Below are 19,146 nucleotides of genomic sequence, written 5' to 3' on the forward strand. Positions count from 1 at the left end.
GGATGTTTTTTGTGATCTATTCTAAGGGCTAACAAGAAGTAGTTCAGTTTTGGAAATAAAGAAGATGTGTTCATAAATTACCCCTACACTTGCTTTTGTCTAAACTAAGACATAACACCTGGTCTGTTAAGATGCTCTATAGCCCTATTCGGACGGGATTAGTTTAACATAGGGACGTGGGGTAAAGCAATTTTTATCAGAGCTTCTCTGTGATTTTAGTCCCGTCCGAATGCTCCATGTCAGTAATCATTACGGACAATGTCAGTAAAGATTACGGCGACTTTTACCTTCTGTAAAAAGGTCCGGAGAAATTACCTCAGGTAATACTAGCCCCGTGCGAATAGACTATCTGAAAATATACACGGTAGTATTTCGTCATTTCCTGTAATTTTGCGCGTTTTTTTTAATATGGAAGCGCTTGAAGAAGCATTCACTTGCTTTCTAGGTGGTGGAACAAATCAATGGCAAACCTCAAGTTTATCCTGCATACGACGACACAGACCATTAAAGAAAAGGTCACAAGCAGTTCTCAGAAGCACGGAACTTCTGTTTGTATTAAGTTAATTTCCAATTACCAACAGAATCCAATCATCAGAATGTAATGAATTGCATTAATAAATCGTTTAACTGGACCTGTTGGAGCCATTCTGAGTAATGGAATGGGATGGCGCTGTTTCTGCCACAGGTCTATTTAACACTGGGGTTAATTAGTGCAGGTGTGGCGTACAGCGAGGCATATGGTTTTTGACCGTGAAACCCATGTGTTAGCCGTGAGACACGGCGAATTGTAGACTGAATTGTTTATGTTTTTTTGTTATTTTATTAAATGGATTGATATATCCAACTTTAAGTTCACATTTTTGAAAGTGTATTATTTATATTTTAAGCTACAAGGAAACAGCACGCCGGTAAACACGCGTGCAAAAACGACTTAAATGTGCGCCAACAATTAGTCAAAAACCTCCTCTGTAAGAGAAAAAGACTGATCAAGTTTTAACGACACGATCCTGGTGCGGTGTGAGCACCTTGTCTTTGACGGCGATCGGCTGAGTGGAAACGCTGGCGCGTGCATTGGATATAGTAGGCCTATACTACGGGCGCAGCGGGTCTCACACTGGACAGTGAGGCAGCAACGCAGTGATGATGGGCGGAGGTCGGTGACGGATGAGCGGTGATCGGTAGCGGATGACGGATTAAAACACTTTGAGCCTCACAGTGGATGGTGTGGCGGTCCGGGCACGGTCACGACGGATGTTGGTGAGCGTTCTCGTTCTCGCATTGGTCAGTGAGGATTGGACACATCACCGAGTGAAAGTTCTGTTGGACCTGCACGAGTAAATGAGGTATGAGCAGATAACACACACGTAAAAAGATACATGAACCAGAACTGCCTGCAGTTACTAAAGTGTAAACGGCAAGAGTGACAAGAACATGCATTGACATTTGATTTATTGAACTTGACATTTTCAAACGAGGACTTGAAATAAGAGACATTTGTGTTTAAAAAAAAAAAAAAAAAAAAAAAAAATTGTAAAGTGTTTATGGTTTATTTCTGATTCTGATGCTCGTTTCCAACTCGTTGCTGTTGTTTTTGGGTTGTTGATTTAAAAACGAGGTAAAATGGATGAAAATAGTCAAAGTACTGAGGTAACAAATGTGGTTTCAGCTGACTTACAAAAGGTTAATGAGGATGAAGCCTCTGTGAGGAAAAGATCTATAAAACTGACAGCCAAAGCACTGCTTTCTAAACTAAGTGAGAGACGTTAAGAAAATCTAAATTAAGTAAAGCTGCCAACATAAAACAAACTGTTCAGGGTTTAATATGTCAGTCTGGTTATAAAACTGAAATAAAAAGTAGCTTCAGCAAATTTCAAGCCTTGATTAAAGAAGCAAAAGTTGCACATAACAAGCTGCTTGAGTTGCTACCTGCGGATGAAAAAGAAAAGCATGAAACCTGGTTCAAAGCAAAGCTTTTAAGTGTGAATGAATTTTGCCAGTGTGTAGAAAATCATTTTAAGAGTACAAATGGTACTACTGAAACTGTTTCCCTTGTGGATGATATAAAGCCAACGGACAGTGTATCAAATGTTGAAACATCATCATGCACTAAAAGCCGCACCAGTGAAAGATCAAGTCGATCAAGCAAAGTTGCATTGGAAGTTGCACATGCACAAGCAAAAGCCAAGAAAGCTGCACTCATAGCACGTGCAGCAGCATTAAAAAAAAGCATGAATTGGAAGAGGAGGCGGAGTCAATACGTAAAAAACTGGAACAAGTGGAAATGGATGCTGAGATTGAAGCCTCAGATGCAGAGTTGACAGTACTGCAAACATTTTCAGATCAGGATGGTATGGAATCTTACTTTGAGAAGCAAAAATTGAAAGAAAAATCTGACATTTCGGATGTAAAGTTTGAGAAATCTACCAGATTGAGTAGTAAAAATTTACCTGTTGCAGTTGCAAGATCCACTGCTAATGTTGCACATGCAGTTGATGACAATTCTACACAACAGATTTTGCAAAGGCAAAATGAAATATCCGAGCTGCTCTTACAACAACACAAAGCAAGCCAACTGCCGCCAAGACAAATACCTGTTTTTGAAGGTGATCCACTGAAGTTCGAAATGTTCATGCAAGCCTTTAAGCATTGTGTGGAGGAGAAAGCTGCATCTAAAGGTGATTGCATGTATTTTTTTAGAAAGGTACACCAGGGGGCGCCCTCACGACCTTGCGCAAAGCTGTTTACATATGAGTGCGGAGAGAGGCTTTGAAACAGCTAAAGCTCTCCTACGTGAACACTTCGGTAATGAAACCAAGATTACAGCAGCATATATGGAAAAGGTTCTCAACTGGCCTGTGGTGAAGTCTGAAAGTGTTTTGTTACTACAGGATTATGCATTATTTTTACGTGGATGCTATAATGCAATGTCAGATTTGGAGGACATGAAAGAGCTGGACTTGCCGGCTTACCTCAAAATTATTTTTTCAAAACTTCCTTTTAAATTGAGGGAAAAATTTAGAAGTTCTGCATGTGATATTCGGGAGCGACACCTCCGCAGACCTAACTTTAAAGACGTTGTACAATTTGTGGAATATCAAGTCAAAATCTTGTCTGATCCTATTTTTGGTGATATTCAAACTACCGAAAGAGAAAAGCACGTTAGAAGGGATGTGTATACAGCCAAGTCTAAGTTGAAGCGAGATAACTTTGCTACAAACGTCTGTGCTGTTAGCAAAGTGCAACACAAGGACACACAAGAAGGTAAACCAAGAGACCACAACATCAGCATCAATTGTTTATTCTGTTTACAAGATCACAGTATGGATGAGTGTCAACGATTTGCAAAGAACAAACATCGTGTAAAGATCAGCACATCTCCATGTTAATTCTTAAAAATATTCATGAACAGACAAGGCACGGTGGGAGAAATTATATCCTTTCCAAATTGAGAGAAAAATTCTGGGTTACTCATGCCAATGCAGCAGCAAGGAAAATCTTGTCAAATTGTGCTTTTTGCAGACGTCACCAAGGAAAATTGTGCGATCTAAAAATGGCTGATCTGCCCAAAGAAAGGATTACTCCAGACTTACCTCCATTTACTAACATGGGAGTGGACTATTTTGGGCCCATTGAGGTAAAACAAGGACGTTCTTATGTGAAACGCTATGTGATTATCTTTACATGTATGGCTAGCAGGGCTATTCATTTAGAAGTGGCACACTCCTTAGACACAGACTCCTGTATCAGTGCTATTCGTCGATTCATATGCAGAAGAGGACCTGTAGCACACTTTCGCTCTGACAATGGCACAAATTTCACAGGTGCAGAAAAGGAACTAAAAAGAGCAATTGCAGAATTAAACCACAAATCAATTGAGAAAGCTCTAATTCATGATAACATCAAGTGGACGTTCAACCCACCAGCAGCTTCCCATCATGGCGGTGCTTGGGAAAGCATGATCAGACTGGTCAGGAAGGTCTTGGTATCTGTGTTACATCTACAGACTTTAACCGAAACCTTAGTAACAGTCTTATGCGAAGCTGAAGCAATCTTAAATGATAGACCACTTACGAGAGTTTCTGAGGATCCTAACGATTTAGAGCCACTAACACCTAATCATCTTCTTACTTTGAAAAGGAAGCCAGTTTTGCCTCCAGGTCTGTTTGATGAAAAGGACCAATACGTAAGACGAAGATGGAAACAGGCTCAGTATCTTTCAGATTTATTCTGGAAGAGGTGGACAAAAGAGTATCTTGTTGCTCTACAGAAAAGACAAAAGTGGAACAAAACAAAACATAATCTTACAGCAGGAGATATTGTTTTTATTGCAGATACTACAGCACCCCGAAATTCTTGGATAATTGGAAGGATTATTAAATGCTTTCCAGACAAATCAGGCCTAGTTAGATCTGTACAAATCAAAACCAAAACAAATGTAATTGAAAGACCAGTTACAAAACTAGGACTATTGGTAGAGCAGTCAATATAAAAGTAAACGAATACACCAAAGGAGGGGTTTATTTGTTTGATTTATTATTTTTGTTGCAAAATGTTTTTTGTTGTATGAATTTCTCCATACATGAATGTTTATAATTGTTATGTCCTGAAGTGCCATGAACAATTAGGGGCCGGTTGTGTTGGAGCCATTCTGAGTAATGGAATGGGATGGCGCTGTTTCTGCCACAGGTCTATTTAACACTGGGGTTAATTAGTGCAGGTGTGGCGTACAGCGAGGCATATGGTTTTTGACCGTGAAACCCATGCGTGAGCCGTGAGACACGGCGAATTGTAGACTGAATTGTTTGTTTTTTTGTTATTTTATTAAATGGATTGATATATCCAACTTTAAGTTCACATTTTTGAAAGTGTATTATTTATATTTTAAGCTACAAGGAAACAGCACGCCGGTAAACACGCAAAACACCCAAAATCTTTGTTTATATATCTTTATTAATATTATATAATATATCTATTATTATTATAATTATTATATAATGTATAAGGTACGTGACTGTGTGTTGCCAGGTCTGCGGCCTTCAGGCGGAGTTAATAATTGGGCTACTTTAAAACGACTTTTTGTGACTTGATTTTTTCAGTGAACCATTGGGCTGGTTTGGTTACGCGGATCTGGCAACCAAAGCAGCGCACACAAGTGTAGGTGCGTGTTTGAGACGAGGGAGGTGACTGCGCTGCGTAATCGTGTTACCCCTCCCACTTCTGACTGTTTTACTGAGACTTTCTAATCCAGTCCGAATAGGACATCAATATTACAGACGTCCTGTGGTAAAGTTACATTACTCCATCTACCCCCGTAAAACTAATCCCGTCCGAATAGGGCTTTAGTCAGGGATATTCAAATCTTAACCTGGAGGGCCAATGCAGTGCAGAGTTTGGCTCCAACCAAGATCAAAGTCACCTGCCTGTGATTTTCTAATGATCCCGAAAACATTGATTAGCATGCACAGGTGTGTTTGACTAGGGTTTGAGCCAAACTCTGCACCTCAACAGCCCTCCAGGGCATTACTTATGCCTGTGTAGTACAGTGTTCCACAGAGGACAAAAGTGTTCAGCCTCAACTCATGATTGTCAGTCAAAACAATACAAATGCAAAATTTTAATTCATGAATATAATACGGTATTCACGATATATAGCAAAATCCATATTGTGAAACAACATAATACTGGTAGTCATGTTCATACCCGTATAGCACCCACCCCTAATTGAGGCTCGTTGAAGCAATTCAAAGTTAGAGGACATGAGGGGTAGAGGGAAGTGGTTTCGAACCGTTTAGGCCTCTGCAATAAATGCATGGGTGAAGGCCACCATCTTTTTGCCCACAAACCCCCCCCCCCCCCCCCCCCCCCTCAGCAGGGGAGGTTGGGGGCCTGATGAACACTGTAGGGAGGGCTTTCTTGATATAACTGGACAATGAAAATGAAAAAAATACAGCCTCTTATATTAGTCGGAATAGTGCCTGGAAGCAGATCGATGACAAAATTGTATTGCCAATGAGGTGGTAAAGTGGTGGACTTGTGCTTGCTGATACACAGGGGGCACTCGAGGGAGGTCGAGAAGAAGCCATGTGAAGCCCAATACTACAGGGAATGCAGGAGACTGGATGAGATGGAAAGATATCTTCTCTTGGTTTTGAAGAATGAAGAGATGTAGTAGCAGTGTTTGGTGAATGATTTCTCCATGGCCCAAAGGTCTCATGTTGGGCTAAGGCGGCCTCCCATTGAGCAACTGCCCCATGAAGGTCCTGGGCATGGGATGGACCTGCTGGGTCTATGCCTGGCTCAGCATTTCTGTCAGAAATGTGTGGAAAGGACTAGTGTGAAAACATGAAGTCAAAAGAGCTGAACCCAAATGCAGATAACCAGATCACAGTTCTGAGAGTAAGTCCAAAAACTCCTCAGGATAAATTCAGGAAGTCAGCTAAAAATGTTCCAATTGTGCAAAAAGGTTTGACAACGTTTTCTAAAAGTAAAAGTAAAGTCCGAAAAGTAAATCCATAAGGCATTAAAAAAAAAAAAACAGTGAGTGACATTTTCCAAGTGCAAAAATACACAACAAAACCTTTTAACAAGTAACTATACCAGATGCACAAAGTTGTTAAAGAATAAATCCATTAAGCAGACCATGAGACTGACCTAGACATGACATGAAAAACACTGAGCAAAGTATTTCTTCTTCTTTCGTTTTTTTGGCGTATTGCATTCTCAGTGCATACCGCCACCTACCTTTACTGTTATGCAGTCATGATTTCTTACGATTAGTTTTTCCCCTTTTTTTTTCTTCCTCACATATCAATCCTTATATATAATTATTTGATGCTCCATCTCATTCCATCTCTCATATCCGATCTGACGCTGCGTGTTCAGCTCCTCCAGACCGGCCTATGAAATCTGGAATAGACCAAAGCATCCTTATTCTATATTAAATCCTTTCACTTAATCCTGTAGTATATATGTATTCTATTAACATTCTGCATCCTACTCTATCTCTATTAAAATCATAACCTAACAAATATGCCAAATCCTTATTAACCTTCCCTCTTTCGTTTTAATATGATATCAACTCCTTCCTTTCCTCATCATACCTTTTACAATCGTATATCACATGTTCTACTGTTTCTTTCTCCCCACAATTCTCACATAGCAGTCTCATGAATTCCAATTATAAAGAGTGATGCGTTCAGTCTTGAGTGACCAAGTCTCAACCTAGTCATTATAACCTCTTCTTTCCTATTTCTACCATTTATACATTTCTTACCTACCGTTTTTTTATATTATATAAATGTTGCCCCTTATTATCTGTATTCCAGGTTTCCTGCCACTCTTTAATGATATTTTCCTTAATAATAGATTTAATTTCACATTTACTTAATGGGACATTAAAATCAATTTCTACCCTTTTTAAAAGCACTTTTTGCTAATTCATCAGCAGATTCATTACCAGCTACTCCTGCATGCGCTGGCACCCAGCAGAATCCAACTTCTACTCCTAGCCTTTGTATTCGCCATAATAATGAAAATATTTTGCACATCAAATCTTCTCTAGAAGTACAATGAGTAAACAGTGATGTTAAGACAGAAGCAGAGTCAGAGCATATGACTACTCTGTCCGGTTTTACCTCCTCTACCCATGTTAATCCTCAGGGGCGCTGCCAGGAATTTTGGGCCCCATGACAAAAAAATCGAATTGGGCCCCCTCTGAGCAGCTGTTGTCACAAAATCTCTACGACATAACTGTCCCATCAAAAGCTTTACATAACTCTAATCAAAGGCTTGTGTAGTAAGTTCGTGTGGGCAAGGAAGAGGACAAAGGGGTCGGCAGGACTGCTGACGTATTTATTAAACAAAAAATAACTTAAACTTTGCAAACACCAAATAGTGACTTCTATTCTGGCACGTTGTCCCGGCACTTCCGATTTACTCTTTCCGGTTTCGTTTCCGGCTTCGCATCAGCAGTCCGTCTCTCTCTCCCTTGCTTCCGACTCTCCTGGCGTTTTATACTCTCTCCACGCCAATTACTAGAACCAGAAACAGGTGATGATAATTTTCGCCCAAACCACTCACTTACCGCTCGTCTCCTGATTCTCTCTCCCGCTGCAGACTTCGCTAAACCACGCCCCCCCCCCCCATTTCTGGAGAGGAAGTCGGCCACCGCCATCTGAACACCCGGCCTGTGGATCACCTTGAACTTAAAAGGCTGAAGAGCTAGATACCAACGAGTGATAAGCGCGTTGGTATCCTTCATGCAGTGGAGCCACTGCAGCGGAGCGTGGTCCGAACAGAGGGTGAACTCCCGTCCCAGGAGATAATAGCGGAGGGTGAGGGCGGCCCATCTGATGGCAAGGCACTCTTTTTCGATGGTGCTGTACTTAGCCTCTCTCTTCGAGAGCTTCCGGCTAATGTACAGCACCGGCCGTTCCTCTCCCTCTATCTCCTGGGATAGAACTGCCCCCAGCCCCCTGTCCGACACGTCTGTCTGCAACAGAAAAGGGAGAGAAAAATCAGGAGAGTGTAACAACGGCCCGCCACATAGGGCAGCCTTGACCTGAGTAAAGGCCTGCTGACACGGCTCCGTCCACTGGACCGTATCTGGCACCTCCTTTTTAGTGAGGTCAGTCAAAGGGCTGGTGAGGTCTGAATAATTAGGAATAAACCGTCTATAATATCCCGCCAGCCCCAAGATCTGCCTCACCTCCTTTTTGGTCTTGGGACGTGGGCAGGTCGCAATAGCGGCTGTCTTATCAATTTGGGGACGCACCTGCCCATGCCCCAAGTGGAAGCCCAGATACCTTACTTCCACCCGCCCAATCGCACACTTCTTTGGGTTGGCCGTGAGTCCCGCTCCCCTCAGCGACCTCAGGACAGCCCTCAGATGCTGCATATGCCGCTGTCAATCATTACTAAATATAATGATATCATCTAGGTAGGCAGCTGTATACGCAGCATGGGGCCGTAGGATCCTGTCCATGAGGCGCTGAAAGGTAGCTGGAGCCCCGAACAAGCCAAACGGAAGGGTAACAAATTGGTGTAATCCAAACGGCGTTGTGAAAGCTGTCTTTTCTCTGGTCAATGGAGACAAGGGGATCTGCCAATAGCCCTTTGTTAAGTCCAATGTCGAATAAAAGCGAGCCGTGCCTAGCCAATCAAGCAACTCGTCAACCCGCGGCATTGGATACGCGTCGAATTTCGACACAGCATTCACCTTGCGGTAATCTACACAGAAACGGACTGAGCCGTCCCTTTTTCGGAACTAAAACTATCGGGCTCGCTCCGTTACTATTAGATTCCTCTATTACCCCCATGTCAGCATAGCGCCTAATTCAGCCTGAACTACTTTTCTCCTGTGTTTTAGGTAAACGATACGGCCGGCTGCGAACTACCACGCCCGGCTCGGTCTCGATATGGTGCTGAATCAGGTTAGTAAGGCCTGGTAGGGGCGAGAAGACGTCGGCAAACTCTGCCTGCAATCTCGTTAAATCAGTGAGTTGGGACGGCAAGAGAGTGATCACCTGGAGCCAGGGCGAGGGATTGTGGTTTGATATTCGCCTCTGGCCCGAGATCATCCTCTCCGCCAATCACCGTTGCCAACATCACTGATTCCGCCTCATTCCTAATTTTTAAGGAGATTGAGGTGGTAGATCTGACGGGACCCGTTCCTATCGGACCGTATTACCTCATAATCGAGATCTCCGACCTGTCGTGCGACCTCGAACGGTCCCTGCCACTTAGCCATTAATTTGGAGCTCGACGTTGGGAGTAATACAAGTACTTTCTCTCCCGGTGCAAATTTGCATAACCTAGTTCCCCTGTTATACAGCTGGCTCTGGCGGTCCTGGGCTTGTAACAAATTCTACATTGATAGCCGCCCCAATGTGTGGAGTTTTGTTCTCAAGTCCAGCACATACTGAATTTAGTTTTTGCCCGGAGATGGTCCCTTCTCCCATGTTTCTCTCAGTATGTCGAGCACCCCCCGGGGCTGGCGTCCATAGAGAAGCTCGAAGGGGGAAAACCCCGTGGAGGCTTGCGGGACCTCTCGCACAGCGAATAACAAGGGCTCTAGCTACCTATCCCAATTCTTGGTGTCTTCGTGAACGAACTTACGGATCATGGATTTAAGCGTGCGATTAAATCGTTCGACCAGGCCGTCGGTTTGTGAGTGATAGACGCTAGTTCGAATCGACTTAATGCCCAATAATCCGTACAGTTCGCATAGCGTACGTGACATAAACGCCGTGCCCTGATCGGTGAGGATTTCTTTTGGAATCCCCACCCGGAAGATAAGACGAAACAGGGCATCCGCAACACTTTTAGCGGAAATGTTGCGGAGGGCCACCGCTACAGGATATCGTGTTGCATAATCAACTATGACTAGTGCAAAGCGATGTCCTCGTGCCAATCGCTCTAATGGCCCAATGAGGTCCATACCAATTCTCTCGAAGGGGACCTGCATTAAGGGAATAGGGCGCAAAGGCGCTTTTGTGGCGGCCGGTGGGTTTACCAACTGACATTCCGGACAAGACGCGCACCACCTGCGCACGTTGTCATGAATGCCCGGCCAAAATAAACGGGCCATTAGGCGATTTAGTGTTGCTGCCTGTCCCAAATGGCCCGCCATAGGATTAGAATGAGCCGCGTGGTAAAGCATTTCCCTGCGGCCCTTTGGAATTAACAATTGGGTTGTATTCAATTTTGTCCGAGCGTCTTGGGTCACTCGATACAACCGGTCTTTTAAAATGGCAAAATATGGATAGGAGAGCGGGAGGGCAGGTTGGAGAGACTGGCCATCGATAGCGCGGACCAGTTGAAACGCGTGTTTTAGGGTCTCATCCTGAGACTGCTCCAGAGGAAAGGCATCACGCTCCGAGATAATCAGTCTCCCGATTTCGTTCGGTTCCCCTGAAGCAGAACCCAGCGGTCCTGGCTCAGTTTCCCCCACCTGTACCCGCGCGGTCTCCTTCCGCGCCTTATTTCCCAAGAGGCATCCGCACATAACGACCCCAATAAAACCGTAAACGCGGGCCAATTTGCTCCCAAGATTATCGGATGCCGGAGGTGGGGACTAACCGCCACCTCCACACTATGCTTTTGTCCCCGGAATTGAATTATAATTGGGACAACCGGATACTCCACCACATCCCCGTGTACGCACCGCACCTTAACCACGCGGCTTGTATCCAATGCCCCCGGTTGAATCAGGCTTTGATGGATTGAGTGGCAGGGAGTGGATTGGAGAATTGGCGCGGAGAAACGGAAGCACTGTCCCCTCCGGCAGGCACAAGCCCCGCCGCCCTGGGCGGGGCCCTGGGACTCACGAAGTGCCCTTAGTCAAACCCGCCCCGCCACCTAGGGAGAGGGACAGGACGAGAGAGAGAGGGGGGAGAGAGAGAAGAAGAGAGAGAATTAGTAGTTGGGGGTGCGCCGACCCCTGGGCACGCCACCATGTGGTCCTCCGCCAGATGGATGGCCCAGTCCAGCGACGTGGGGCGGTGGCACTGGACCCACTCGGCCGTCTTTTTGGGAAGCCGAGCGATGAACTGCTCCAGCACCACCAGGTCGACGACATGCTCCACGTCGCTTCCCTCGGCTAGTAGCCACTTGCGGCAGGAGTCCCGGAGCTGTTGGGCCATCGCGAAGGTCCGACCGGCCTCGTCCAAGTCCAGGGACCGGAAGCGCTGGCGATGTTGCTCTGGCGACCGGCCGACCCGCTGGATGATGGCCCTCTTCAGGTCGTTGAAGACCAGGAGGTTTGCCACCGGAAGTTGTTGGGCCGCCACCTGGGCCTCGCCGGAGAGCAGGGGAATGAGGCGCACCGGCCACTGCTCGCGGGGCCACCCGCAGGCCTCTGCCGATTTCTCAAACAGTTCCAGGAAGGCCTCCGGATCGTCCTGGGCCCCCATCTTGTGCAGTGGCAGATGGAAGGGGGCGGCGGGCGGCCCGGCGGCCTCGGCGCGAACATCCCGATCAATCCAGCTCCGGAACCTCTCGCGGTCCTCCTGCTGGGCCTGAACGATGGCCTGGAATCGTCTTTCCTGATCGGTCCTCAGGTCCAGCAGGGCCTGGTGTTGTTCGCGGTGCAGGACGGCGAGGGAAGCAATAACGTCCGCAAGTGGCGTGGAGGACGGGCTTCGCATGGCGGCAGCGGCGGTCCTACTTCTTTCCCGGGTTTCGGCACCAGTGTAGTAAGTTCGTGTGGGCAAGGAAGAGGACAAAGGGGTCGGCAGGACTGCTGACGTATTTTATTAAGCAAAAAATAACTTAAACTTTGCAAACACCAAATGGTGACTTCTATTCTGGCACGTTGTCCCGGCACTTCCGATTTACTCTTTCCGGTTTCGTTTCCAGCTTCGCATCAGCAGTCCGTCTCTCTCTCCCTTGCTTCCGACTCTCCTGGCGTTTTATACTCTCTCCACGCCAATTACTAGAACCAGAAACAGGTGATGATAATTTTCGCCCAAACCACTCACTTACCGCTCGTCTCCTGATTCTCTCTCCCGCTGCAGACTTCGCTAAACCACGCCCCCCCTGCCACAGCTTGCAACTGTCTTGCTTCTTGTAGTTCAATACTAGTACTAGCACAATATTCACTGCTGGTGATTTGTAAATGGATGTCTGCATACAGAAAGGTGCATGGACAATGATTTAATATGAATATCTTGCTAAACGTTTCCCTGCACTGATTAAATGTTGATGGAATGTAGGCTAACACTAGCCTGCAGCTAGCTAGCTTATTTTACTATGGACAACAGGTTAATACCACTCATAGAGTCATTTGAGTCTTTCATAGTTTTAGTCGATGAAAAGTCATTGCATTTTTGTCAACTTTTAGTCATTACTTTTAGTCAATAGCCTACTTTTATCCAAACTGTAGTTACCAAAATGTATTTTAATTTACATGTAGTTTTCATATTAAAATAATCATAAATTATTCTCTCTTTAGACCAAATAAATTAAGCTTATGAAAAATTTGAATCAAGTAATACATTTGGAAAATATTGAATATATTATGACAATTTTTCATTTTTGGGTGAACTATCCATTTAACAGAAATGAAAAAGGAGCAACTTATAAAAATACTATATATATATATATATGTGTGTGTGTGTGTGTGTGTATATATTTATTTTAAAAAGCCCAATAAGACAAATACAATAGAGATACAAGTTAAACTCATTTTTCAGATACTGTAGGTTTTACTTAACATGTATACATTTATTTAACATCTTTTGTTGGTTAAAATTAATGACAGATAGGTATTTAATTTGGAATGCTGTCCCTTTAAGACGGAAGGCATGCATTAAATACTGACACACATTCAGTTTTCAAACACCTGTTCACGTTCACTTAATCCACAACCTACTGTATTTACGTGAGATACTCTACACAATAAACATTTGGACTACTGTGTGTGTATTTGAGTGCTGAGAACTGATCGTGTGCTGTATATGAGAACTGATGATGTGGAGCGCGCGCACGAGAGAGAACACTTCTGTCAGCGTGATTTCGCCTATCCCGCCTTCACTAACTTTAAGTTAATCGACAACTAATTGTGACTCCCGGGAAAAACGGGACGTCTGGTAACCTCATCCCTAACGTTACCACTTCGGGTGCTGAGGCCATTGTTTCAGATCGCTAGTTCGCATTTTATTAGTCTATCCATCCACTGCGGCTGTTATACTGATTAGATATACAAACGACCCTTATCCGATCGCAATCCAATGACAGGGATGCACATTTTGAAAGACAATAGCCTATAGTTAACGAAAACGCTGCATAAATTTCTTCATTATTTCATCATCAGATATTATTTTTAGCTCATCAATGTCTCGTCTTCGTCACATAAAAAATGTTCGTTAACGAATATTTTTCGTCGTATTCGTAAATGAAATTAACACTGCAAGCGTGCCGTGCATTTATATTTTGACTGTCTGCAAATAACTAAACACTCACTGATGAGTGCGCTAAGGCAGGACCAAACCATTTCATGCAAATACAGGGGGGTGGTCGGTCAATATGGATGTTTTATTTTTTGGTCAATGGTGATATTTAACTTTTATTGCCAAAATAAATAAAATCAAAGACATCATTCCTTTTATTTTTATTTGAAATATACTCAATGATGATGGTTTATAAAGTGTATAATATAATACAAATGTTAAATTAGTTTTTACCTATTTGTTTTTACCCTGGAATTGTCCTAACTTTTCCCCCCTATACAGCGCCCATGTTAATCCTATTATAATAGCGACCATTTCTACAGTATAAATTGACAATTTAGATGTTAATCGTTTAGTTATTGATATTTTAAACTCTGGAATATACACTCCTATTCCAGTAATCCCTGCTCTTGGTTCTTTAGATCCATCAGTATAGATGTGCATACTTGCTTAGAATCCTGTATGTATTTATTAACTTCAATCAGACCCATTTCCTCCCATTCCCGTTTCTTATCCAATATTCCTAAATCAATTTTAACCTCAGAAATAATCAATTTCGGAACCTCTCCCCATACAGGTGACACACTACATTCCATATTAGCAATCTAATATTTCTCTGCTAACTGATTTATCTTCCATCCATATCATCTCTTGTTACCTAAGTATACCCAACAATTATTTAAAACCTCTTTAGCTATACTTTCTCCAGTGTAACTCTTTAAAGATGTCCAAAATACCAAAGACAATTTATCTCTCCGTAATTTCAATGGCATTTCATTCGCTTCTACTAATAATGCATTGACTGGTGTTGTTTTAACTGCTCCTAAGCATATTCTAAGAGCTCTATATCGAATTCTATCTAGCTTTTTTAACAATGATTCTGACGCTGACCCATACATCATGCATCCATAATCAATTGTTGATCTTATCAAGGCTTGATAAATTGTTATCATTGAGTCTCTTTCTGCTCCTCATTCTTTCCCAGCTATTGACCTCATTACATTTGATAAATACTTTATCAAATGTAATGTAAAATACTTCACTTTATAAACTCCTGCATTTTTTCTATCTATTTCCTCAATATGTTTTTTCTAGGTATATCTCCCATCTAACCACATTCCTAAATATTTAAATCTTTTAACTTGTTCTAAATGTTTTCCATTTAATAATAATTCAATATCCTTAAAATCTTCCTTTTTCCTACTGAATATCATACAACTTGATTTACTAGTTGACATTTTAAAACTCCATTCTATACTCCATTCTTCCACATTTTTAATAGCTGTATGCATACCTGAAATCACTTGCTTTATATTTCGCCCTCTCTTCCAAATAGCCCCGTCATCAGCATATAATGCACACCCCACACCAAATCCTACATTGTCAAAGATATCATTAATCATAATATTAAAAAGAATTGGACTTATCACACTCCCTTTCAGGAATACATTTTCTGCCTTATAAATTAATGACTGACACATTCCCACTTGAACTACAAATGTTCTTTCAAACAAAAATTGAGATAACCAATTATACATATTTCCATCTATTCCCATCCTTGATGCTTTAATTAATAGCCCTTCTCTCCATACCGTGTTATATGCTTTTTCTATATCAAAATACACTACTGCCATGATTTCTTTCATATCTATTTTCTTCTCTACTTCATTACTAAACTTACCAAATTTACCCTTTTTCTTTAGTTAATATGTTAATCTCTGAACTATAATCTTTTCCATTAATTTACATAAATTTGAAGTCATAGCCAATTATGAGCATTAAAACCAACACACCATAATTCCTTTGTCTTTTTTCTAATCTTTTCAAACAACTTTATTGAAATCTTCTTACATTGGTTATACAAATTATATATTACAATTGATTCCTCTCTAAAATATATTTCAACTATAACACATTCCATATCTTCAACCACACTTAATTCCCTATAAATAGTTACTTCTTTTATAAAAGTTACAAGCCCTCCCTCTTGTTTCCCAACCCTATTCTTTCGAACAGACTTATATCCTGGTAATGCAAATTGCAGATTTGGCTTGAGCCAAGACTCTTGAACACAAATTACACTTGGTTTATGCTCCAAATCGAGTACATATTTTTTTAATTCTTGACCATTTGCCACAAGGCTCCTTGCATTCCATTGCATTACATTTATCACCATTCTACTCCGATCCCTGTGAACCTTCTAGTATTGTTGTAAACTCTAGTTAGAATTTAATGTATTGTGCTTACTGAAATCCCAGTTATCCCTAGGGATTCTGATGCAGCTTCAAGTATTGTTTCAATCTTTGCCAACCTGCTTGGCAACATAGCAGTGACATTAATAACCTTAACAATAAAGGCTAGAAAGTTCTCTTTAGTCATTATTAAAGTATTTTATTTTATATCTTTAGTTTTAACCTTTCTTATGTCCCTTGCATCTTGGTTGAGATTATCTCTCATCTCATACCTCCTTTCCTCCTTACCTTTACAGACCTTCACTGCTTCCGCATAAGTGACTTTATTCTTAGTCTTGTATTTTTGGACTTCTCTTGCTTTAATTTGTACCTCACATCCTCCATATGCTGCACTGTGAGCACCTCCACAGTTGCAGTATTTTAATCCATTCACCTTACCTTCCCCCGACACACTGCAGCCACATGTCCTATTCATTGACATTTAAAACATCTCAGTGGCATTGGTACATACACTCTTACTAGGTAACTTATATATCCCATTTGAACCTTTTCAGGCATTTTCCCTTCAAATGTCAACAAGACACTCAAGCTTTCCTGTCTCTTTCCTTCTATACTCTTATACAGGCTTCTCACATTACTAATCTTACCTCCTCTTATATTTTCATGCATTTCGTCAGTGGATATATTTGTTGGAATTCCAAATATTACACCTTTTTCCACCTTTCCTACTCCAATCTCTTTGGTTGTGACCTTTTCTCCATTCATTTCTTTAATCTTCAGTAGTTTGTTTTTCTGCCCAATATCTTTCACTATGATCAGAACTCTCCCTTGACCCAAACATTCTGTATTCTTTTCAAATGTCAGCATAATTTTGTGTCCATTCTCCTTAACATTTTGTAAATTTTGTTCTCTTATTATTTCTTGGTTTTCTTTTGTATTTTTTATTGTTTTATCCTGCATTGATTCCATCATATCTTCACCATCCTCCTGATCCTTAGCTTTCTTACATTTTGCATTCTTTCTTTTATTACTTTTCCCCGAATATATTTCCGTAAATCCTTCCCTGTCCTCCATTATCGATTCCTCAGAATCTTCATCCATGACTGCACAACAGCAACACCAGCCTCTCCTTGTTCCCACTCATTAATTTCTCTTCGAGAATAATCTTCAAAAGCCACAAGTCGACCTCGTGCACCCTTTGTTCGTGCGTTTTCCGAACTGTCGCTCTTCTCCAGTTCGAGCAAATCACTCAGGAGGAGGGTGGTTTATATACTCAACCAGAAACAAGGCACAGGTGACAACTATTAGACATAATGACAGAGACTGAAATCCAACAAAAGTGGCCAGAATTAAGTCAACAACCTTGACAATGTATCTCTGTATGTTGCAGGGTGTTCATTGTAATTGTGGTAGGACTGCTGGTGGCATGGCTGGCAATCGATACACGAAAGCGCCCAGAGCAGCTCATCTCTTTTGGTGGTGTCTGTCTGTTCATTATTGCTATATTTCTCTTCTCTGCACACAGAACCGCAGTGAGTAATAAAACACACATTCCTGCACACATTCTTTATTAAACATGCTTATCTCAAAATGTATTTTTGTGACTTTGGATTTCCTACAAACCTTATCAGACTGTTGAGGATACACCTATCACTTCCCAATAATGAGACAGTTGTAGATGCTAAATGAACATTGTTTAAATTTGTGTGCTTGTTAATCAAATGTTTGCATTGAATTCTGATCAGGTCAACTGGAGGACAGTCTTCTGGGGACTCGGTTTACAGTTTGCAATTGGCTTGTTTGTCATTAGGACAGAGCCTGGTCTTATAGCATTTGAATGGCTTGGAAAGCAAGTTCAGGTATAATATAAAACATAATTATTATGATTTTTATTAAATTAGAAAAATGCAAAACCGGAGCATTTCTCCAACATTTGAACACCTCTGTATTGTGTAAACTAACATAATATCCATCATACTTGAAAGATATCTCTCTAAATGAAGTTAATGTGTTGCAATCTGTGGTAACTTATTAAAAACAAAACAATAATGGCTGATTATTTAAACTGCAGGAGAGAAAGAATTTGATATGGATGCCAAGTTCTAAATCATGTCTGTCTTTCTTTTTTAGATATTTCTGGATTACCCAAAAGCTGGTTCATCATTTGTGTTTGGAGACCTCAATGACAACATATTTGCTTTCCAGGTAAGTAATGGCACATACTAGACATGAAATGCATGGATGGGTTTATTTTTACTATTGAATGTTGCTCAATACTCACAGACTCTGCCTATAGTGGTGTTCTTCAGCAGTGTAATGTCAGTGCTGTACTACATGGGTGTGATGCAATGGATCATCACAAAGGTAAAAGTGAAACATTCAGTCTTGTATTTATTTAACCTATGAGACTTTCAAGATATGTACTTCATATGGATATATTAATAATGTATTTTCTATGCCAAGATTTCCTGGGTAATGCAGGTAACGATGGGAACCTCATCTACAGAGACTCTCAGTGTGGCAGGGAACATATTTGTTGGTCATGTAATATTCTATTTTCATTATTTCTATAATGTTTGTAATTATATATATATATATATCTAATTCCTCAAATGTTTTAAAGCATTTCTTGACAAATTTGTAGGTGCATCAGCTTCTTGAAAGAGAAGCCCCTTTAACACAATTTTGGGACAAAGTATTATAGCATTATTAAATGTAGCTCTTTACTGTCATAATGTTGTAATATGACAGTATATATATTTTAAATTTTATATATAATTTCTTTTTTTTTCAGACAGAGGCACCACTCTTGATTCGTCCTTATTTAAAGGACATGACTAAATCTGAGATTCATTCTGTGATGACTGGAGGATTTGCCACCATTGCAGGAAGTGTTATGGGTGCATTCATCTCATTTGGGGTACGACAACACGTACTTATTATTATAACATTCTTCCATGAAAAGCTAGATTGTTTAGTTCTTTAGTTCGCAGTTTGTTAATTTC

General features: G+C 41.5%; 1 protein-coding gene across 2 annotated transcripts in view; it reads left to right on the forward strand.

Annotated features, from left to right (window-relative positions):
- The window catches only part of LOC132101423 (sodium/nucleoside cotransporter 2-like), a 67,846-nt gene that overhangs the window by 44,950 nt on the left and 3,750 nt on the right, over nt 1-19,146 (forward strand). For both annotated transcript variants that reach the window (XM_059506371.1, XM_059506372.1), the window contains 6 exons: nt 17,532-17,673; nt 17,887-18,000; nt 18,272-18,346; nt 18,425-18,505; nt 18,605-18,685; nt 18,936-19,061. In XM_059506371.1, the coding sequence (XP_059362354.1) occupies nt 17,532-17,673; nt 17,887-18,000; nt 18,272-18,346; nt 18,425-18,505; nt 18,605-18,685; nt 18,936-19,061 (619 nt within the window). The remainder of the gene's footprint in view (nt 1-17,531; nt 17,674-17,886; nt 18,001-18,271; nt 18,347-18,424; nt 18,506-18,604; nt 18,686-18,935; nt 19,062-19,146) is intronic.

This window comes from Carassius carassius, chromosome 23 (assembly GCF_963082965.1).
Source record: "Carassius carassius chromosome 23, fCarCar2.1, whole genome shotgun sequence".
Taxonomy (NCBI): domain Eukaryota; kingdom Metazoa; phylum Chordata; class Actinopteri; order Cypriniformes; family Cyprinidae; genus Carassius; species Carassius carassius.